Source organism: Haemaphysalis longicornis, unplaced genomic scaffold (genome assembly GCF_048455015.1).
Source record: "Haemaphysalis longicornis isolate Haplotype H1 unplaced genomic scaffold, Haemaphysalis longicornis Haplotype H1 scaffold_1, whole genome shotgun sequence".
Lineage (NCBI taxonomy): Eukaryota > Metazoa > Arthropoda > Arachnida > Ixodida > Ixodidae > Haemaphysalis > Haemaphysalis longicornis.
In genome coordinates this window covers 297,109,286-297,132,759 of record NW_027526203.1, presented here as the reverse complement: position 1 = coordinate 297,132,759, position 23,474 = coordinate 297,109,286, and the positions used below count along the sequence as shown (strand labels likewise).

General features: G+C 47.6%; 1 protein-coding gene across 1 annotated transcript; it reads left to right on the top strand.

Annotated features, from left to right (window-relative positions):
* The first annotated feature begins 3,674 nt into the window (after positions 1-3,674).
* On the top strand, positions 3,675-23,052 carry LOC144159221 (uncharacterized). Its single transcript, XM_077690587.1, has 7 exons — positions 3,675-3,693; positions 5,137-5,285; positions 10,946-11,156; positions 13,610-13,716; positions 15,774-15,889; positions 18,377-18,532; positions 22,437-23,052. Exons 1-7 carry the CDS (start codon positions 3,675-3,677, stop codon positions 22,621-22,623), a joined length of 945 nt encoding a protein of 314 aa, XP_077546713.1. The 3' UTR covers positions 22,624-23,052.
* The last annotated feature ends 422 nt before the right edge of the window (positions 23,053-23,474 follow it).

The following is a 23,474-nucleotide window of genomic DNA, read 5'->3' as shown; positions in this document are numbered from 1 at the left end:
TCCAAATGCCGTGTGTTAGGGCGTATAACAATCTGAAAGAAGTGAAATAGCCTGTTATAACCTATATTGGCGTTCTCAAAATCGCAATTGCCATGGCAGCTGCGAAAGAGCATTTTTCAGGAATGGAGAGTTTACCATCCATTTGGAAACGCCTGCGTAGACCCGATCAGAATTGCATTGCGTTGAGACTTGAGCAGAACTAAGCTTAAAAGCGCTTTTCCCCAAAAATGCGCAGCGCCGTGAAGCACGATTTTTACGCGCAGATACTTCATGGTCGCTTCCTGTAAACTGCCCGCTTTCTTGCCAAGACTGCGTAAAAAAACGCGCAACAGCGCGATATTAAGGACAGTCCTAGAAATGACGGCAGTGCTTAGGCAATGCACATGTAAGGAGCAATAACTAGAAATAGAAAGTAATAAACTCACGCGTAATAACGAAGCAGAAGCGAAGTTATTTTTCACGCGTGATCTGAAGGGAGCAATTCTGTTATTGTTTTCTTTTTACACACACCGCGCTACCTATGTGCACCTCCGATTGGCGTGGCTTTTGTGTGGCTTTTGTGCACACATTACTAAACACAAGAGTGTTTGATGCCATTGTTATTACCCATCGGCATAATCTAAAAATCTAAAATTGTTCTCCACGTTGTCGTCGAACGCGCATAATGTTGCGTACCTCACAAAATTAATGCTTCAGCACATCGAGCACTTCACGTACGTATAACTGCATCGATCTTTGTAACATGGTGAATCTTATACAAATTAACGACGCACTCGCTGTTTTACGCGCTATATTAAAACTTGTTTGTTCATTCGTATGTCATAATTACGAAATCTCGCGCCGTCCACAAACTGGTGGGGTGAGGTGTGGACAATCGATCAGTTCTAAAATGATAGACGCAAGATAAACAAGCGATAGCAATCACCACCAGCGCACGCACACAATAACCACACCGGACACGAGTCGTTTCCATGACTTTTCGGACTTCATCTGCCTATAAATTACTGCAGTGACGACAAACAAACTCGGTGAGAAGAGCAGATGATGTCACGCATTTACCGCGATCCTCTTTCAAAACGCGCGCCTTGACAAAACGAGCAAAAACGAGGACGGAAGTGCAGAGGGCGCGCGCGGCACCGGGAAAATAGAGTTCCTGTATATCCCTGCGGGAGCTATATACAGGAACTCTACGGGAAAATGAGGACGACGGTGCTGCACCCCTTGAACTGGTGCAGCCAGTGCAGCCAAATCGAAGAGACCTGATCAACCTTTGATGTCACCCCCAGTGCTCCCAGCGCATGCGCCTCGTTGCAACGGAGGCGCGTCGTCTGCTTCCAGGCCGCCGCTTTCGTGCGCCGCGGCTCCGAAGTCAAACGCGAGGGCGCGGCACTCCGCTCGTCGAAAGGCGCCGTCGGCAGCGAGACGCGTTGCTGCCTCATATCCGATCGCGTTTTTTAAAATTCCAACGTTCAGCGGCATGCATTTGGCGAATTTTTCTCAGCTAAGCGGCAAACAGCTGATCTGACGATTCGTGTCGTATTTCGATACGAGCACGCTGTAGTTAGGCTAATCGGTGCTAGCATATGGGCTCTTATCGCGATCGTCGCTTGGTACAATGCAACACAGGCTAAACCGACTTCCCTATGCAAGCACGATATTGTTTATGGAAATGCTGTATACTCGGTAACAGCGATTTCTACTTCAGCTGCCTGGCTTTATCCGGAAAGGGTTGTGGGTATATACTGAAATGGTCGGAATAAACTTCAGAATAGTGCACTAATTTTCTCTAAATTATTTCAAGCCAACACCGCAGAAGGCCGGAAGTACAAGAAGCCTTGTTATAGACAAGCGTTTTACCGACTGCAGTTTGGTGTATTCTGATGTCGGAAACGATGCTAGTCTCTGTTGCTTAGTCTTTCTGTTCGTTATTTTTTTGACACTCCTGCCTGGGCCTAAATAGTGGCCTGCAGTACAAATAAATAAATAAATAAATAAATAAATAAATAAATAAATAAATAAATAAATAAATAAATAAATAAATAAACATGAATGAAAAAGGCAAACGTACACCCAGTACTGCAGGGTTGAATGCCTTGCGCGCGCTTCTCGCCTAGCTCGCATTCTTTTTTTTTTTTTTTTTCGATTCGGTCAGGAAAGATGCTCGTCGAAAGGAGATTAATTATATTATTGTTGGCAAGATACGCTTCATCACGCGGTTGTTTTTCGGCTCCTTCATAAACCCCACCAAAAAGCATGCGGCACCACTTAACGCGAACGCTCTCAAGCAGACGCGTCCACACACCGCGCGTTTACGTCGTAAATTTGAAGTTGCCAAAAGCACAGCAGTTATAAAAAATAATGTACTTGCTGCTATTGCAAACAAAATACTGAGGGTTCTTAAGCATTTCTTTTTGGTTCAGTCACTCATTGACTGATCTGAATTATGCTAATTAATAAGGAAATGCTTGAATCCAAAATAATGGCTGGTTATAGCCCAGGGTTCATGAACTATCCATTTAATTAAAAAATGTATTTACACAATTAAGCCTGTGATGTGGCGTCTAGTAGTGCATTTCAATGATCAGATGTCATGCAATTGATGATTACCTAGTTTCATTGTTCCTCAATTCGTACATATGGGCTACTGATGCAGTGTATCCAAACTGCTGCTGCTGCTTGATGGATCCTGAAATGTCACGCAAGAAAAAACGCAACAAGGGTAAAATTGCCTATTAATTTAATTGATATCAGGGAGGGCGACTTCAACAGAAAAGTTTATTTTTTGAGGTTGCATTTTTAGCAGTGCATTTATTTACTAAAAACCTTGCGAAACAATATCCCAAGACAATTCAGCAACTTGTACTCATCAGTACAATCTGAAAAAAAAAAAAAAAGTGAGGCGCCTACCAGCCCAACTTGTTCAAAAAAAGATTTATACATTTGAATGAGTATTAGGATCACAGAATGCTCGGCGAGCTAAACGGATTCATGATTAAGTTCTAACTGCGCAACGGGACGATCTAGGACAAGAGAGGGCACAAACGCTCGTTTGTGCCCTCTCTTGTCTTTGTCCGCTGGCGCAGTTAGAACTTAATCATGAATTACATGAGTACAAATTACACCCCACACGTATAGGACCTCTGCAGAAGCACGACCCGTGTTTACAATATCCACATTACTAAATAATGGTGCTCGCAGCAAACAAGAAATCCTGAAAACTAGCTCACTCAATTAAAGAAAGTTTCGTGTGAATCCAGGCACGCAGCACAAATGAAACCTAACATAACATACACAATATTGAAAAAGATGGAAGCAATACACAGTACATAACTGCTTTTACTGACTCTCTCACCAAAACGCCAATCCACTATGTTTCCAAGGGCATGTGACCCTACTTTAGTGACACCACAACATCGCCTACATTGAAAGCCCGCTTGCTCAACTTACCAGAGCGGCCTTTTTGCGGGACGCCAGTTTCTCAGAAACAAGCGTTGCACCAAAATATGACAGATAAAACTGCAAATAGCAAAGCACAGCACATATTCATTACATGTGACAAGTAATACCAGTTTTGTTAAATATACATGTGTAGAGCACACAGTTCATGCAAATGTATCACAACAGGAAGATGCTTCTACCGACTCACTAATGACTAAACCAGAACAGCTACGGGCATGTGGATTGTTGCCTTTGGTAACTCCATAACACTGACCCCACCTAAAAACCTGCTTGTTGAGCAACTTACCGCAACTCTCTTTCCCTTACTCAGCCCCCCACGTGTAACAAAATATCTTCATACAGGACAAGCAAAACGATTAAAGGACACATCCTTGCAAATGACAATATCGTGCTTGCATTGTGGAGTCGCCAGATAGAGTGGAAAGCCAAGGACGTCGATGGTAACAAGCGATCATTGTGATGAAACCTAGAGGTGGATTACCATACTGATTGATCGATGAATGCATTGATCGCGATGAAACTTTGTGCCATTTAATCGCTCGAGCGCATTAAACCAGAAATCAAGCTTCGAGATTGTCACCTTACATAATAACAGCACGCTCGTACATTAGTAAAACCAAAAGTATGAAGTGGCAACGACGAGAGGCTCCGTGTTTGCTTCTTTGAGAAATAGCGACACTAAGCACGCGTTCCAGCCACCATATGCCAGCCACATTTACTGCCCGAGGATCTGTTCAGCGCGCCATCTGGACAACCAAACACATACACGATATATTGCCTTAAAATTCAAGACTGTATGTGGGTTTGTCAAAAAAAAAAAAAAAGAATTCAAACTCAAAATGTAGTTTTTGGCACGAACCGATCCATTAATTGAATAATGCCTGTCCACTAATCAGAATAATTTTTTAAATCGATGCCCAGCCCATGCTAGGGCCGATTAGCCTAGCCACCACCAGCGCATATCGAAATTTGGCACGAATCGTCCGTCGACAGGCTCATCTAAATGCGCCAAATGCCTCGCGGTCTGCGTTCGCATTTATCGCAATCGGATGGGCGGCGCCGACGCTTCTCGGTGCTGACGGCGCGTTTCGACTTGCGGCGTGCGATAACACCGCGCCCTCCCGCTTGAATTCGGCGCCGCGAGGCGCATGCGCAGAGAGCAGTGGGGGTGAGATCAAGTGCGGAAAATCGCTCCCCGCCAGCATGCTGGCCACGTGACCAGCGTACTCGTAAAATAAAATGCGCGAAGCGTGCTCGCGTAAATTTGGAATTGTCGCAGTTGCAGTAAGGTCGGTAGGTCTTTGTATTCTATAGTTTGGTGTATCGCGTCGTATCTGGCCCCTCATTTATTGATTTTGTGGGCGGTTCCGGTGTCCGTGTAGTCAGCCCGTGACCATACCCTGCCATTTTGGGCGGAAACACGTTTGTCTGATCAACACGCTTCGTTCAACAGCAGCGACTTCCACCAAGTGAGATACTTGTCCGCACTTGCACCAGTTGCGAAATAACTCGGCCACGATGGTTACGTGCGCAATATGCTTTCGCTTGCGAGTGCGTTGTGAAAAAGACGCTGCGAACATTGGGCTCGTTTCGTTTCGCTTTCTCGGCAATTCAAACGTTCCTTCCAGATCCCGCAGCATGGACCGTAGGCAGCCTAAGCCCTCGGTTTCGAAGAAGAGCCTCGCGACATCCCGCACGCAGATTCCTCGCCGCCGGAGCTCTTCGGCGGACGCCAGGCCCACCATGGAGCCTTTGACGGCTCGCAGCAGTCGACCGTCCGTGCGTTCTGCTTGGACCCGGGCTGCTGGCGCGTCAAGTTCGAGACGGTACGCAAACCTCTCGTCGCACACCACCGTTTAACTCTTCAATGCCCGCTCACAGCCTTGTGTTCACTCTAAGTTTGTGAGGAATTCTTAGCTGTCACTCGAGTTTCCTGAAAGGAAAGTTGTTTCGGGTAGTACCCGGGTCTTGCGAATGAGACTGGAGCGCTGCTAAAGGTTAACCAATCTGGCTGCGCTTAGGCATTGTTTGTAGTGCACTCTAAGGTAGAACAGGTGTTTGGTTCGAACCTGAAAGGCAGCTTGCTGAACGGAATTTGCGAAACTTTATAGTGGTATCTAGCAGTAGATAGCAAGTGCTGGGAATAGAAATGACTGTACTACCAGGGGTGGAACTGCTGCGCCAATTGCGCCATTGTGTGCCAATTTGCCCTGCTGCGCCAAGCTGCGCAGAAACGGCAATTTGCGCGATTATTGTCCATTGAGAGCATACAATGCCAGATTTAGCCGAGTCTAGTCGTCGTCCGGGCATTACTGAGCGCTGGCTACACAATAGACGCAGCCGCATCCACGCCGCATCCATAGTATCTTATGATCCATAGCCACGGCAGTTCGGTACACTCATGGTTCCCTCGTGGAGTTTATCGCAACGTTGTTATCGCCGCGGCTTTCCCGGAAGGCTGTCACCAGCATGAGTAAAAGTACTTTGAACAGTTATCTAGTGATATAACTTGAGGCATGGCCTCAGGAATTTGCAGCTGCTCGAAGTAAGACGAACGACCCCTTCGCACATCCTTCGCATCTGTAGTTTTTTTATTATTGCGCGAGTACGCAGTTACTGTGGTGAATGAAGTCTAATTTTACGGGACCTGCACGGACTTTTTTAAAAACAAAAATGTACGGAAGCTTGAACTCGCGCGCAAGACGTGAATCACGAAGCTGTTGCAGGCGAGCATTGACTGACAACATCATTGACAGTTATTTTCAGTAGTACGCCGTGCCTCTTGGATCGCGGTCACTACTAAGAAACTCTTGGCGGCGACTTCCTCGGTCGTACGAACTATCCGCGGCCGGGCCATGCCGAGAACTGCGAAGACGCTGCGCGCGATACTGAGCGCGTGCGCACGCTCCTCTAGACTGTTGCGGCGGCCGCTATCACTTTCCTTTCCGCTGTCGAGTGGGTATTTCGACAGCTGCGCGACACGTGCGCGTTTGCGTTCCTCGGTGCACTTTTCGGCGCACACGAACCCCGAACTTACGGCCAGTAACAGCTCCGCTGTTAATAACGGCCCTTTTGCATCAGAAGTTTATTTGAAGCCGAAAATGAAAGTGGTGTGGAGCTAAAACAGTTGCGTGCAGCGCGCCACACAGCCGCCGTACTCATTCGCGCGCCGACGAGGCCCGACTCGACCGCGAAAGCGGGCGTCTTGATGGGATGCCGTGCCCGCTTTTGCCTTCGCGTCTACCACGAAATGAGGCGTCGTGAAATCTCAATCTTCGTTCGCTGCCTGCCTTTGCCTGCCTATGATGCCTGCCTTCTCGGTCGACGCGGACACGGCACCTTGCTACGAATACGGCATCATATTAGAGAGTTATAGCAGATCGGGAAAACGGTTCCGCTAAGGCACGCGGTACCCGTTACCGGACCGTACCGGGAAGGCTCGTTTTAAGAGTTATAGCAGACCGTAACTACACACCTCGAGCGCGGCCTGTAGGGACGCCACTAAAATCCCCCTAGCGGCCCGTTTCGAAAGCAGCCGCGGGAGTCTCCGTCCCGCTCCCCACTGTCGCCGCTGCTTTTGCGGCATGTTCACGACTGAGATTTACCGTTTGTTGGCGTTGGAAATCCATGTTGATGTGGAGCAGTCACTCTTTTCGCAAATGGGGTGTGCTTACGAGAGTGCAAATGCTGCTGACGTGATCTTAGTGTGGTATGTTCGGTCTTTCGGTCAGATGCTCATGCTACGGGTATAGACTACGATGTAAATCAGTTTTTTGCGCTTACATATTCAGCGGAACACTCATACCTGACAGCACGCCAGTTACTTTTGCCAATAATGTACCTCGGATATTGATCACCACCATTTATAAGCCAGTGTGTGTAAATTTCGGGAATATTCAACGCAAGTACGGTGGATAATGGACACATGTGGATGGGGGAGGGTATGAAATGTTCCTCGTCGTCTCGGCGGGCTTGTCACTTGCGCTTGCCTTCTCTGGTGGCAAAGCCTCACAGGCGCCTTATCGTCCATCGTGCCTTTTCGATTCTTTTCTTTTCTTTTACAGGCATACTGAGCTCTATGCTGTGTCTGATTAGCGTGGCACATGCACTTGGCGTCTCAGAACTGCTCGCTCCTGCCTGGGTTTTCTGTATGGGACAAGAAATTTTCTGACCAATGAGAGGCTATCAGGTTTGCTGCGAAATAATTTGATAATCTATTCTGGAGTGCGGACATAATGTGGATGTGCGGAGGACATTCCCGTGCTCAAAATAGCAGGGATAACGAGGCCACTGAATCTGCCTGTTGTTGCGACCACCTGTAGTTATTTTTCGGCCTCAGGCAATGCACCAAGCTTGCACTGCCCATACATTTTATCTCTCCACATCCTTGGCTGGGAGGATTTGCTGGACTTCATTGGCAGAGAGCAAGTTCCGTATTCCCCTGACCAAGGGCGTGAGTTTGATCTGGGCTGCAGTTGCCGCTTTTCAGAGGGGGGTGAAAAGCACATGTAGACGCCTGTGTGTTCAAAGTTTCGGCACTTGTTAAAATCCTTAGGAGGTCAAAATTAATTCGGAGCCCTCTGCTACGGCGCAGGCCCCATACCCTGCAGGCGTAGCTTCGGCAGCTAAGCTTTTGAATTTTTAAAGTGAAGCTTTCAGCCTGTCACTGATGTCATCTGCAGTCCACCCAAAACGCACTGCAGGAAAGCCAACTTTCTCTGATGATGATGATTGTGGGCGAAGTGAAGAAAAATTAAAACGATTCCCATGGTCAGAATGGGACCTGGGTTCCTCATGTTATGCAGCCGGGGTCGATCCGATTTCAAGGCACGGTCGAAGCAGTTTGGATTGGATTTGGAGAGGGGTGCATGGACGTGCAAAACTAGACAGAAAAGACACCCCTAGTGATGGTTGAGCACTACGGAAAGCCGTGCAATGCCTATATCAGAAAGGACTAGAGAGCACAAGCGCACAGTAAACTGTCCCAATAAGAAACAGGTGCTCGCTTCTGAGTTGGTTTGTTTGGTGTTGGACTTGATTTTGGACAGCTTCGCTTTCCCTCGTTGTCTGTTTGGCAAAAAGGTAGTTTTTTTTTTACAACCCCCACTTCCCCCTTTGTGGTTCGTCTCGCTAACAGGGACCCCGGCAAGGAGCTTTTCGACAATGTTGACCCTGAGCTGGACCTCGCCGCCGGCATTGACATCGAGGGCGTTCTGGAGCGCCTGGACGATGCCAATGTCCAGGAGAGCCTCTACTGGAGTGTCCACCAGCTGCCCCAGTCACTGCAGTGACTGTTCTGAACATAAACTGAGGAATTTCAAAGGGTTGAAGGGGGGGGGGGGGAGTTTCCCGCGGTACTTGTGTGGGAACTGTTCCTTGTAAAAATATGTGTAGTATTTAAAGGAAAAGGAGGTGATAGATTTGATGGATCTCATGCAGAAATGATTTGGCCTGCTCTGACTAGTTAGCCGTCCATTGGTGCACGAAAGGGGCCGTGAAGACAAAGCGCAAGTTTGTTCATTAGAACAGATTGATTTGTCCCAATGACAACGACACCACGTTTGTCGCAAACTTCAAGCAAGTGATCGAGATATTGAGAACAGGTGAAGCAGCAGTGACTTTTCAGCCACTTGGCTATGTCTCTACGACGTCACCGAATTGTGCTTCTTTGATTGCTGGTTACTCACCAAAGCCAACTCAAAGAAGCATGACAGGCCAATTGTAGTGGGGCCTCGAGTACGGCTTGATCATATCGCTTGAGTGCTAACATGCAGTTGAAGTACTGATAACTGTTTTTAGTGCTCGCCTGTATTTAAATCACTGTAGTGCAAAATTCAGAAAAATTCAGTGCAAAATTTTTCAGAATCTTTTTTTCAGTTACTTCCTTTTCCGGTAACTTTTCGTGCATCACACTTTCGCCCTATAAGAAAATGCTATTAATGATCGCTCTAACGGCCTCCAAATTTCAATACCAGACTGCTTACATTGCCCTAGAAAACATGTACTCCCAGCAGTGCACTTGTGTATGATAATGGATCCAACTTTTAAGGGGCTCGTAACCCAGCCGAGTACGGCATGCTTATGCATGACCCAACAATTCTGCAGTTCTTTTTTTTGTAGGAAAATTCTGTTAACCTGTAGCAGTCCGTTGTTGGGCCTTGCCCAACACAACACACCCATAGCGGTCGGACACTGCCTGACAAGGGTGTTCAGGATCAAAATTTTTTTTTTCGCTGTAACGCGTGCACATTCTTTGTAAACGTGGTGCACCATCTCGAGGAATAGTGGTTGCTATTTTTGTATACATAAGTGAACTTTGTTGAAGTTTTGTTCACGCAGCACAATGTTCAGCACAGGCCCTCTGGATCCCAGAGCGTTGTCAGTTGCACACGGTTCACTGCGAAGCATGACCGCTTTTTCACCGCGTGCGTTTTATGCTGGTGCATTTAGCGAAAGCGATGATGACTGTATAGTGAGGAAGAGCATTACGTGCCTTTATCAGATAGTGATGACAGTGATTCGACAGAAGTGACTGCTCAAATATCAGTAAAGAAGTTGCATGCACAATGAACTATAAATATCCTGCGAGTTTTTCTTGCACAGTTTGTGTTTTTCTTTGCAACGCCAGGAACTGGCAAAATAGTTTCGGACTGGGACGGCTGGTAAGTGGGTAAAGGCTTCAGACCACAAATGGTTAATAAAAGGCCTATGGGCCTTAATACTTTAAAGCAGACTGTCTATACCGCCCCTGATTCAATGTCTTCTGAGCGGTGAATCTGTGTTAGTAGTGAAGCCCACCTAAAAGGAGTAGTAACACGAAATTTCAAAGCTGAGATAACTATATAAAATGCTTCTTTTTTATCTGGAGATATCTCCCAGCAAGTTTCAACAGCAACCATGCGGCGTAACATAACTTAAATCCATTTTAATCTCTTCCCGCACGAGAAAGCCCAGAGCTGGACGACACGACATCATCTGATACTTGCACCAAACTGCCGACGTCGGGTCTCCCGTGATGAAGCCGATGCGCTGGCTGTGGTTGGCGTGTGCTGCTACACCTTGTGTACACGTCATGGTTTTGGGACTGACGTCATGCTGCCCGGGCGCACGGGGATGGTGAAGACCTCGGCCGGTCTGGGCGGGCACGTGCGCTCGCTCGCGCACGTGTACAGGCCGGCAGCGGTGCGACAAGAATTGTGACGTCACGTAATACCTCCTGTCGTGGCGGCCACCCGGCGTTCGTTTTGTTCAAACCGGAACTGACACGAATAAACGACGCCGTAAATGATTGTTTACGCTGCGATCGACAGTCTAATGTGCCATTCCATGATTAGTGGGCATTATAATAGGCACTGATAGCAGCGAAAAAAACGTAACACGAAAATTTCGGGTTCATTGTAGAGTGCCGTGTTGCCAGGCATTATCCGTCCATTTCCTACTCGGTGGTTTTTGCAAATTCCCTTTTCTGTCTCTTCGTGACCTGCAGGGAGAATGGCAGCTGCGCATATGCGAAGCCCTCCCGCACAAGGCAGTGTTCACGTTCGCCGGCGACCTGCTGGAATTTGCCGTTACGTTGGGAGACTCCGTCGAGCAACCCGGTGCTTGCACAAACCAAGCCATGAAGGATGCGGCCTCTGGGAAAGTCCGACGACGGACCAAGCGCATCGTGGCACTGCGCCTACGCATCTGCGGCAACGGTGGGTGGATGCTTGCTGTATGGTAGTGTGGGCTTGCCTTGGCAGAGTGTGCTGTGCTGTGTTGCTGGTGCCACTAAACTTCCAACATCTTTGCTTCTCATTTGTTGTAGTTTGTCACTGTCGCTTTGTAGTCTTAAAGTTTGTCACTGAGGTCCTAGTTTGGGGTCCTAACTTGTCACTGGTTGGCTGTGGCATTCTTTTCTCTGGAAGGCTACCTGCCATGGTGGCTCGGTGACTAAGGCTTCATGTTACGGAGCTTGAGGTCCGAATGTGCCTGTCTTTTCGGTGGTGGCAGTGTGTGTGATGTTTTGGCACATTTTTATGTTACGTTTTTTTCGCTGCTATGCGTGCCTACCAGCCCACTAATCATAGAATGACAGATTAGGCGGTCGAGCGCAGCGTAAACATTCATTTACGGCGTCGTTTATTCGTGCCAGTTTCGGTTTCGACAAAAAAACGCCGAGCGGCCGCCATGACAGCATGTATCACATGGCGTCACCATTCTTGCCGTATCGCTGCCTCTCTGGAAGCGCGCGCGAGCGAGCGCACGCGCGCGCCCAGACCGGCCGAGGTCTTCGCCGTCCCCACAGGCCCTGGCAGCATGACGTCAGTTCCAAAACCATGACGTGTACACACGCCCGAGCAGCGCGCGCCAACCACAGCCAGCGCGTCGGCTTCGTCACGGGAGCCCCGACGTCGACAGTTTGGGGCACGTAGCAGATGATGTCACGTCGACCCGCTCTGGCCTTTCTCGTGCGGGCGAAGATTAAAATGGATTTTAAATATGTTTCGCTGAACGGTTGCTGTTGAAACTTGCTGGGAGATATCTCCTGATAAAAAGGAAGCGTTTTACATAGTTATCTCAGCTTTGAAATTTCATGTCAGTACTCCTTTAAGTTAACTTAACCTTTTTGCCACCACACAAAAGTTCCCCTAATGCATTGTGACGTTAACGAAAGCTGCCAGATTTTGGGGGAAACAGCTCTAAGGATGTCTATTGCAGTAGGCATGACCATTGTTGTGTTTTAGTGGAGCTCGACGCTACAAAGACAAAGATCTAGCAAAGCCTAGGCTGACGACGTGGTGGGTAAGAAATACTGAGGTCCTAGTTTTAGTGCCACACTTGAAAATCTAACTGCGCACACTACTGGTTTTCTTCATTTGTAGGCTCATGCGGTTGTCAATTTTAGGAAAACAAGCAAAAAAAAATTGTGCTTAAAATGAAATTTTTAGCTGCCTGAAGACGTCATGAGCCACCATATTGATAAATGCAATAAAACTTGCACTACCAGTTTTATTTCTTTTTTATATGTCCATGCAGGTCTATGATCTAAGAAAACACGAAGACGTTTTGTTTGCAATAAATAGGTTGAATCGGAAAGGGCTAAGCCCTTTATTGTCGCATGTAAAGCTCAATCTTTTCCACACGTAGCCAGCACCAGTGCCCAGAGATTGACTACCGTGTAATGCGGAATATAAGTTGGCCCCCATTACTTTGTAGCCGAAAAAGTACAAAAAAAATAAATCGTTTGTACACAATATCATTTTATTGAGGCTATAACTTATTTCATCTGATTACTCGTTGGGGTTGTCTGAAACCATGTCATCTGACAACTGCTTCTTGCTGGCTTTCGCCCACACAGCAAGTTGTCCTCGGTGCGGTCCAGGGAATCACTTATGCAGCACCTTTTAAACATTCACAAGACCATGTCATCGCGAAGCGGGCGCCAAGCATGGGACACTCGTGTGCAGACCGTAGCGAGGGCCAGTATGTGCAGCAGGCCAGCAAGCATCTTGGGGTATTTGTTCAGAGACATCGCACGATGCTCGCGGACAAAAGTCGTCACTTTGTGCAGCAGCACAACTGCACAGGTGCACGGAGCCACGCCCATGAGACGAGGTCTTCCGAGTGGTGCGTGCCAAGAGCTGCCACTTCAGCCAACGCCAGTAGCGTATGCTTCTTCTGGCGACCCTGAACTGGCACAAGGTGGACACGTCGTCGGCTCTAGAAAGCCCCCTTCTAATTGCTGCGCTGAACTGGCACCAAGCACCTAAACTCATTTTGAGCACGAAGAAAATAGCACGCGCACACTCGCTCATGGCGAGAGAAGCAACAAAACAAAGATGGCGGCGTGCCCGATAAATGGTGGCGGCGATGGTGCCTTTGCTGTTTGGATAGGCTCGATAAGCTGCCTGATTGCCGGATGACAACTTGAATTATGCCAATGACCGTTATATAGGTTGAAGGCTGACTTTTCGGCTAATATTTCAGTGAAAAATCTCGACCTATATTTCGCATTATACGGTAATTGTAAGCGCGCGTGCACTGTGCTAGCCAGGTCGACTTGTTTGAGTGCTTGCACATCTATTTCCTTGCTTGTTTGGTCACATGTGATCTGTTAGAGACTTGCCAAGAAAGTGCCACTTTGGTTTTCCGTTTCTGAACCTTCCAGCGAAAGGCGGGCCCTTCAGCAGGTTCGTGTGCCGTCGCCTGGCGCAGCAGTACAAGGCAGGCGAGCTGCTTCTCCAGCGGTACCCCACCACGGACCGCTTGGGGGAGGTCAGTGGAACTTGGCCTCTCGAGCCTCTCGTTTCTTAAAGTATTAGAGCGAACCTGTGTATGGCTGGGATTTCGTGATTTTGTTTTTGTTCTGTCAGTAACAACCACATAGAGCAAATTGCCTTGCGGCAAAGCTGACTTTATCATGAATGCTCAGCAGGAGATGGCTGCAAAGCTTGCTTTATCAAAACTGATATCCCCCAAAATTACATGACAATGAGCCGCTGATACGAATCTATCGTTATGACTAGTTTCGTTTTCTAGTCGTAACTAGTTAGTCCACAGTGGAGTTTGTAAACATCTACACATGGGCGTCTGTGGGAGAAATATGGTTACAGATAACGGTTGTAACTGTTGTTTTAGTGAAACTATCCCGAAACAAATTGCGTGGCAATTGGACACTAAGACGACTCTATCATTATGCCGAGTTTGGCTCTTGTTTTAATTGATTAGTTTACACTGAAGCTGTAAACGTTACATAATTTCCGTCCACTGTCAATTCATGGCCGTCCACAGAGGGAGTGTGGTTTCAGAAAATGGCAATAACTCTTGCTTTTTCTAAACTGTCCCAAAACAAATTATGCGAGAGCTGGCTGCAAACTCGACCATAATATTACAGGTAACATTACATCCATAACTCAGTAGTGTTATCCACCAATACAGCATTGCTGGTCTTCCATCTTCACGGTAATGGAAAGACTAAAGTTTTGTTTTCCTGGCAGGGACTATTTTTAATCTTGTATGTAAAGAAAGTGGTTAACCCTTAAACATGGTGGCCACCAATTATCAATGAAGTGATAGTTAATCCTCAACAGTAGTTGTGGTAGGCTTGAGCATTAAATGTACAGCTTGCTTATTTCAGTACTGCTTGTAGTGATAAAAACGACACCTGTTTCATTTTGTTCGGGTAATTGCTTCACAACACAGAAAAAAAATGCTGGACTGGTAGGGTAAACAGATTGGTTGTTTATGGTTATGGAGCCGCATGTATGAAGCAAGCTGTCTTCCCAGGGTGGGGGAAAGAGCTGTGGATTTTTTTTGTCTCCTTGTGTTTTGAACAGGACCCAGAACATGAACTGGACCTTTTCAGTTCCTTTCCAGATTACTATGTTGTGTGTGTGCACCAGCCTTGAACAATTTCAAGGCAAGGTTAACACTAGTTAACGTAGCAGTTTTGACAACAACACAGGTAAAGTGAGAGAAGCTTCGGTTCAGCCCTTATAACATTGTATCTAATCTATTCTGTTGTGATTTTTTTTCCTGTTAGAACCTGCTTGAATTGGTTTTGTAAGCATGATTTCTGACGAGGCTCTGAATAGAAAAGAAACATGATTGGTGATGGCTTAACACTTTTGCTACTCATTTATTTCTACGCTGTGGAACTTGATAGTGGGTTCAGGACATCATTGAAATAGACTGCAAGTAGCCTGACAGGATAATTACAAGTGTTGAGTTTAGAAATGTGTGTGAGATGAACATTGCTCTAATGAGCGAGTGAAACTATCAGACTTGGTTTGCATGACTACCTTGTGAGTTAAGAAACTAATTGCAGTTTTCCTGTAGTACTAGCACGTGCAGTTCTCACTTTTTTGTTCCCTGATTTGGCAAGTGATTACGTGCATCCTGTTGATTCTCCTGGGATGGAGCTTCAAAACTCGGAATATTTGTACACACTGGTGCAAAGGCTGCACTTCAATTTTCCCGCTGTGATGCTTAGCATTATGCTCTGTATACATACCGTCATTTATGGTTCTGCCAGCTCTTGTTCACTCGCAGCACTCAAAAGTTTTGGGCGCCATTGGGTACAGCAAAATGAGCAAAGTGGAGACGGCAGTGCATCTACCACCACTGCAAGTCCACTAATGCTGCTCACTGGCTGGCTTTGCTCTGCATGGCGAGAAGATGGTTGTTGTTTTGCAACGCAGTTCCAACCTGCCTCCTTCTCTGTTTTATACATTCTCGCGCTCCGGGTTGGGTTGTGCAGCCCTGCTTGGAGTGTGTTGACGTTCATTCTCCTGAAAGTGCGTTTCTTTCCCCCTCTCCCTCCTTGGTGGCAGATGCTGAGCGAGGTGGGTGGGCACTTTGTGCGGCACCGGCTCCTGAGCCACGACATCGGCCGGGCCACTCGCGGCAGGGGCAGGTGCTACCCCTACACCTCCACCCAGGACTCCGAGTGAGTTGATTACTGGGGAACCTCCTTTGGAAAAGAAGGAAGCCAGAGGCTGCTGCTGTGGCAGTACAGCGGAAGGAGTAGGCAGAAAGGTGTCAGTACTGAAAGAAAGCCATGCCGTTGATGGCCTCCATGATTTACCAGTCCCGGATAGTCCACAGGCAGTCCAAGGACTTCCTCTGCACCGGAATTCTCATAAGAGTGCATGGGGAAAATCAGGCGCCAGATCGCGCCCCGTGGCTGATAATATAGGAGGCCTGATAATGGTAAGAAAAGCCTCGTGGCCGTCGCTGCAGCTTAGATGGTTGGTTCAGTTTTCCTTCTTCTTCTTTTCATTTATTTTATTGGTTTATTTTTATTATTTATTTATTTTCTAGCGCAGATATACTGAAAAGCAGCACAATGATGGGACTGGGAAAAAAACAGAAGCGTTTGTCATTTTCAGTCTCACCAGTACGCTCGCATCATACCAACTACCTCAATTTTTTTTTCTTGTGTCAGTGCTAACAAACAAGGTTGTGGGAGCCTTCAAAATGGTTTGGATGCAATGCGATCCGCAGGCTGCATGGTGCAAGCAGCCTGTGCTTTAGCTTCCTGCAGATGGTGTGACGGGAAAAATGTGGAAGGGGGGCAGGGGGTGCATGAAATGTTGGAATCGCCACACGCACTGTGTGGCAGTGTAGCCACTGTGAATGCACTAGTCCCAGCTGTACAGCCATAGACAAAACGAAATGCAAACACGATAATATGAACAGGAACACGTAAAATTGAAAAATACTTTTTGTTGAAGTCCAACAATGGCACAATATTATGTTCGGAAAGCCACATTCTCCAGCTGTATTACTGTAATTAAACAATGCGTCAATTTGATTTGCATATAAAGAAATCATGCTCTTTGTATGTTCTGGTTCATATTTATGAGTTCACGTTTTCTTTGTTCATGACTGTATGTGCCAACAAGTGCTTGCCATAGCTGTGGGAAAATTCTATTTGAATAACGTTCAAAATCAGCTGAAATTAATAACACATCTAGCATTTTCAAATTCATGAGGTTCTCAAAAAGTTAACCGTGAAAAAGAAAAACGCGATGTTTCTTGATAAGTTGCACGTCGGGAAAGGTGGCGTTTGCATTGCCTTCTCAACTTAAACATCAGAGTAAGCCGCACGGAATATGACTGTCGGTGTTTGCTTTGAGATGGCCCAGTCACAAATTGGGTCATCTCAAGTTCCCATTTTGTTAGGACTTGAAATTGCTGCTAATACATTAGTACCATTTCACTGCAGCTGCTGCTGCTTTCCTTTTCCCTCAAACCTGGCATCATGTGCGCATACGCAAGTGTGCGCTCTGTCTCGGCATTCTGCAGCACTTCCTCTCCTCCGTTCTCTGCTTTAAATTGTTTTAAGGTTGAACCAGGGGTTGTCACGTGGTCTCTTATCTGCCTCTCCAGAGCAGTTCCAGGGAATTTCCTGGGCAGCCAAAAACTGCTCTCGCAATGGAAATTCCATGGGAAGATAAAGCCCGGAGTTTCTCTGGAACAGTTCTGACCATTTTAAACCGACTGACACAGGTGAATCCTTCTACAGCAAGCTCCGCCTCGATGAAATTTGTGCTTCAACGTGATATGTCCACTTCTCTGTCAGCTAGCCATAGAAGTCAATGCAAGAAAGTCTTTGCCACAACAACCATTTGTGACTTTTTCTCGACTCAACAAAATTTTTCACGCATCCTGTCAGCTTCGTTGCAGCTGGGTTTGACTGTTTAAGAGGCCTGCAATGCCTGGCATGGTGACCACGTGGCTAAACGTGTGACTTCTCTGCACAGTATGGCTGCTTTTGAAGTGGGGAAGATGAAGCCAGAAGTGTTGGTGCATGTGTAATGCAGCATGCGTCCATTACCACCAATTGCCCACTTTAAAACTCGGGTTTCACATAGCCCTAGGGAGGATTCCGCAGGTTATCAAAAGGATCTCAAATTACTTTCACTAAATTGAGGAGTGGGGCTTGGAGCGTGTCCCCTCTTGCAGCAAAGCTGTCTTGCGCTCGAGATACGACCAGAATTGCATTGCATCTATTTGGTTGCGTCGACAAAGAATCACACATGCTTGCGCCAGAGCTAGTGTGACATTCTCTGTAGCTCTCAACCTTGAAAATAATTACTGCAATTGGCCGCTTAGGTCACATCATTACACGAAGCTTCATTTAGTTGTTGGAACATGTTACTTCACTTTGAAGTTGTAGACGTTGCAGCATTCCTGTCTCCTTCCAATATGCATGCCTGTCTACCGAGGGAGTATGGTTACAGGAAACAGCTCTAAGTCGTGCTTTGTCAAAACTAGTCCGAAACAAATTGTGCGATAACTTGGAATTGATTACCAGGAAGTCACGTGAATGCGACTTTATTCCGTCAACATATAGGAAGTCACCATACATAACTGTATTCAGTGTAGTGAAACGGCTGTAAACGCTTCTTCCCTTTCTCCTCTTACCCAGGCTGTCCATTGAGGTGTCCCACCCGAGGAGGCTGGTCTGGTTCCACATGAACCTGCCCATCGACCTGGACTCCTACCCGCATGCGCAGATCCTGCCAACGTCACGGCCGTACTCGTGCCTCGTGGTTGATCCCGGCGACGAGTACATCACCATCAGGTGGGGATTCTACTCCTTGCGTTTGCAGGGAAGTATTCCCAAACTATGAGGTAAGGTTCATTAAAAAGGCTGCTGTGTCCAGATTAGTGGTATGTACCAATTTTATCGCAAAATTCAAAACCACAGTTGAACCTCGTGATAACGAACACTGATATAGCGAGTTATCGGCTATGGCGAAATAAAAACAAATTTTGGTTGTGCTGCCTGAAGGCGTTAGGCCTATCGTCATGGTGGATATTTGATGGCCGCTTCCAGTACAGGCGCGGATGGTGACTTCTGTTCAGAATCTCGGCTACTTTAGCTACATTAGCTCCTTTCCCGCATGTGGAACTTTTTCTTTTCCCCGGTGCGATTCCAGTGACCATTGACACCTGTAGCAGTGGTTGGCCGCGTGCATCACTTCATGAACACTGCCGGCACTGAGCTGGCCGCCCACTGGCGCCGCCGAGCCACACGTGTGACGTGACGTCGCGAATTCCTGCCAACCGTAGGCAAATCTCGGCTAAGTCACTAGTTTTTCCTACCACAGGATGACGTCTCGCTGCTGTTGATTTCCTGTGTGCCACTCCCCATTCTGTTCTGTCGGCACGGTAAATGAGGTCAAATCGAGATTTTGTTCCACACGTCGCAGGCCATTAATACTTCACCAGGGGTATTATGTTGAGTTAAGGAATGAAACTGTACAATATAACCCCGAAAATTGGTATCAGCTGCATTACGAAAGATGTTTTTAAATGGGTACTGAGTGAGTTTACCGAAGGATAGCTCTTTCAAATTGACCCAAGCCGTATTTGCCTTCATGGCCCCTTTAAAGGGGTCCTGAAATACCTTCCGCCGATGCATGGATGTACATGTAACCAAATAAGACAATGTATTAGCAATCTCCTCCCGCAAGAATTTTGTTAAAGCGATGAGTATTAGCTGAGAAATCGTAAATCAAAAACCGCGCATTATCGTCGCGCCGCGTTTCCTCCTCCTTTCGCTATTGAAGGCACGAGAGCCCTCCCTCCCATGATGCTGCGCGCTTCAGCGGTGACGTACTTCCGCTATGGCGCTCCGCATACTGCCGTCTGCTACGGGCAAACTTTGTTGACACCATGAATCCCACACTCCGCTCAAGGCTGGAAAAGCGAACGAAATATCTGGCCGCATTTGTGCGGCGGCCTGGCCTTGCCCTTTCGCGGTGTGCGCTGCTGCAGGGCAGCACGTGACTTTTAATCGGCGGCGAACTCGCAGCCGCTCGGGGTGGATCGTGCGCTCGGTCCCTTTGATGCACCGAGCACTGCTTATCCAAAAAGCGCCGTATCAGATGTGGCCCCGCTGGTGCCGGGTCTTATTTTGCGGTGGTGGTAATTCCTGCCGGCGGCATGTGAAAAAGACATTTTAAACCGATACAGAACGCGTGCACAAAACGCTTCAATCATGTGACCAGTTAAGCTTGGGGCGACGCGTGGTGGAGAGCGGCAACGTTGGCAAAACATGCTCCGGCGCGGCTCTGAGCTTTCTAGTAGTGCAGGAGCGAGCGCCATTTCTTTGACAATCTCAAACATCGGTTGCCTTGGCAACAAGGCACAAACCTCCCCAGAAGTCAGTTACGGTTGCGTGATCCCGGTTCAGCTCGGGGCCCCACCTCGCGACATGTGGGCACTGCAGGCGTACCACTCACTCCCATTGGGAAGTGTGAGATGCGTTTGGCATTACAGGAGGCGATGGTGTGTGTGTTGTGGACGCCTTTGTTTCGAGATGAAATGCGACGTTGTGCTTCTGCGGGTGGATAGTGCTTCCCATGGTCTGGATTATCTTTCTCGAGCGACGTACGACTCAACCTCGCGTGGGGTATGTGCAGTGTGCGTGGCTAAAAGCCATCTCGGCTTGCGCGCCAGAGTTAAGTGACTTGCTGTTCGTCCCCGCAAACCGCGCGCGAGGTGAGTGCCGAATTTACGACGGGCAGGAGGAGGCAACCTATCGTCTGTCAATCGCGATTCAGACTTGCAACGCATGTTGTGACGTTGTGTTCGTTCGAAACACATCTCAACGCTTTCTTTACGGAACGTACTCAGGTTACAGAATATCCATGTCGTGTTATGGCCGTGTTGCATTCAATACAAACGGTTAAGCGTTTGTTTTACACTTGTTTCGTTTGTCGTAAAATGCCCAAGCACTCCGGCACTCCGCTGGCAGATCAGCCGGCGAGCCGACGCTGAGCAGACGACTCATCTCTTTGCTGGAAGTGCGTGAAAAAGCCGCCCAATAGCAGGATGCCTAGCTCATGACGAACATCTGGGAATCGATGATGTAGACATGTGAAGATGGCGGCGTCCAAAAACACGAAGGAAAGGGTGAGAAAAAAGCGACAAACTTTGCAACAAAAGTGTGAGCTTTCCGCTGCGCGTAAGAGTAATACTTGGCCCAGATGACCTTGACGACCAAATCTAACGATTGCGCTACTTCATTTAGTGTGCTCAAAACGCCTTTCAGGGCCCCTTTAAAGGCCAACTGCACTGGAATTTCACCTCGACCAAAGTTATTTTTAATTTGTAGTATGTACCACCAAATCAGCTGGGACACCAGTGGTAGCCCCGTGAAATGCCTCGTTAATCAGTCAGAAGCGTTTAAAAAGGCTCCGCTGCAGACCACGGTGCACCTGCCGGCGGATCGCGTAAACAGCCATGACGCGCCTGTGACGCTCCAGCCGCGGCTTCTTCATCTGGCCAGCCACGCAGCTGGAAAACCGGTCCAGCTCTGCTGCGAACGCTTCACCCATTTGCTGCCCCGTGTGTGCGTAGAGCTTGCGCGCACGCTTGCTCCGGAGCTGCTGACCGTCCGGCCGCTCACTGGACGGCTGCAACGTCACTTCAATGGCCGCGCTCTTCTGAGTTTCGGTTTCAAAATTGCCGTTTTTTGCTGACTGCTTGCAGCGTCCACGCGCGTATTTCAGCTATTGTATTTCGCATCTTGCTTTCTTTTTAGACAGTCTATACGGAAATAGTGTTTTCAATAGGTCGAAATTTTGAGTACAGTTTGACTGCCACTCTTGTGGTAAGTGCCAATGTTTGATGGTGAAAGCCATCAAGGCAGCTATTCCGTGCATTGGAGCGCACCGCCATACCAAGGTGGTAGTAAAAGGGCCCTTCTTGATTATCTTTCACCTTAACGACTACACCGGAAGCCAATTAGGACAGGCTTTTGGGTGGTCTCTACTTGTAAAGTGCTCAGTCTCTTCAGTTCGTAGGAATGCTACATCTGAATACTACACCAGGGGGGCCAGATGCTAGTGTGGTTGAGAACCTGTTATGTCCCCGGGAGTCCCCCCATAGCCCATTGCAAGTTAAAAACAGCAACTGCCATACAATTACCCGTTTGTCTGTATCACTGCAGCAACCAATTTCTCAAGACTGGTTGTGTTGTAGCAAAACTGTCAGTGCACGCGACTTGAACTATGGTCGTGAGCTTGGCAGTGGTATTGTCTGCTGTTATTTATTAAGCCTGGTTTTTGTTGTTGCCTTTGTTCGTAGGCAGGTGGAGCAGGTCGCATGAAATGGAAAAATTTGCTGTTTAATAGTGTTAATGGTTGGCTAGAATCCAGTGATAATTAGTCACTGCATATTTTGTCTCAACAAGGTCTCCATGACGGCCAGTTTTACTGTGCGCCCCATTCAATTCCCCCTCTGAAAAGAAAAGCTGTTTCCATGATGTGCACGTAGCGCACCTTCAGTGCGCCCGCACGCTCATGGTTTTATGACCCTAAAATGGTCTTCACAGCGGTGGTGTGAATAGTTTGGCGCAGGTGTAAGGCCTCCTGTTATGCTGTTCGTAGCTTAGCCTGCCAGTTGAGGCGGCGTAGTAACGAGGGTGCTATTGCTCTCAGCTAGTTGCGCCACTCAATTAATGGTCTGTGTTGCAGCGGGTGCCACCGAGAACGGCACTGCCGAGGCCGAGAACCCCTGCCTTGCAGAGGCGGGCAACTCCGATCCTGTGGCCACCCCAACTGGACGCCCGGGCGAACGAAAAGAGCTCCGGATGGGCGAAGACCTCGAGAAAGAAAACTTGCCAGACGCGACCAACGGCACCAGCCCCGTGCAGTCACCTGAGAAGGACGGAAAAGAGGTTCCTCCACTCCGACTTTTACGTTCTTGACTTCACCTGACACGTTGTGAATTTTAGTATTGACTGATGTACTTAGCAAAGTATATTTACGCGTTTTATTTCGTTTTTCATTGCGGTCATCAATTTGTAATGATAACGAGATAAGCATCTCCATCGTTTTATACGCGTCGTTTTCATTCTGTAAATCACATGCATGGCTTTGTTACCTAGGAGACGAAACGGTGGTACGTTTTTTTTTCAGGTTTAGATTACTCAATTGGCTTTGTGTTACTCAGGCAAAAAAATTCTGTATGTTGAGTTCTCCATGCGTGCACAAAATTTCTGCCATTTCTGTATGCCATGGGCACTGGGACCTCGTCAAGCTGTCGCATGACAAGCTTTTGTCCCTGTTTCCCTGTATTTGTGTGTATTAGGAATGCTCAAATAAACAAACTTTCAAACTTTTTTTGCGCAGCTGTGGGAAGGGCAGGTTAGGAAGGGCAGCTGTGGGAAGGGCACTCTAGATTAGGAACCGAATGGAGCTGCCTTGGAGAACTTCACACACTACACAATAAGGATTGTATTTTGGAGCAAACTTTCACACCACGGTAGAAGCACCACTAGAACATTTTTCTCCTCACGTTACCTCCCCAAAAGCACACCCCCACTCGTGGTTACTTCAGGAGTAGACGGGAGTGTGGTGTCAGCAAGGACGCTAAGTGAAGATGTTTTCTTTAAAGCGGCCAAACCAATATACTAGGCCTTTCAAACCTGATTCTGGCTTTTTTCTTTCAATAAAAAAATATAAGCCTAGAATGAGACTTGGGTATAAAATAGACGCATCATGCTTGAAGCG

Coding starts and splice junctions, on each gene's coding strand:
- LOC144159221 (XM_077690587.1), top strand. Junction 13,717..15,773: donor CCACGGACCGCTTGGGGGAG/GTCAGTGGAACT, acceptor CCTTGGTGGCAG/ATGCTGAGCGAGGTGGGTGG. Junction 15,890..18,376: donor ACCTCCACCCAGGACTCCGA/GTGAGTTGATTA, acceptor CCTCTTACCCAG/GCTGTCCATTGAGGTGTCCC.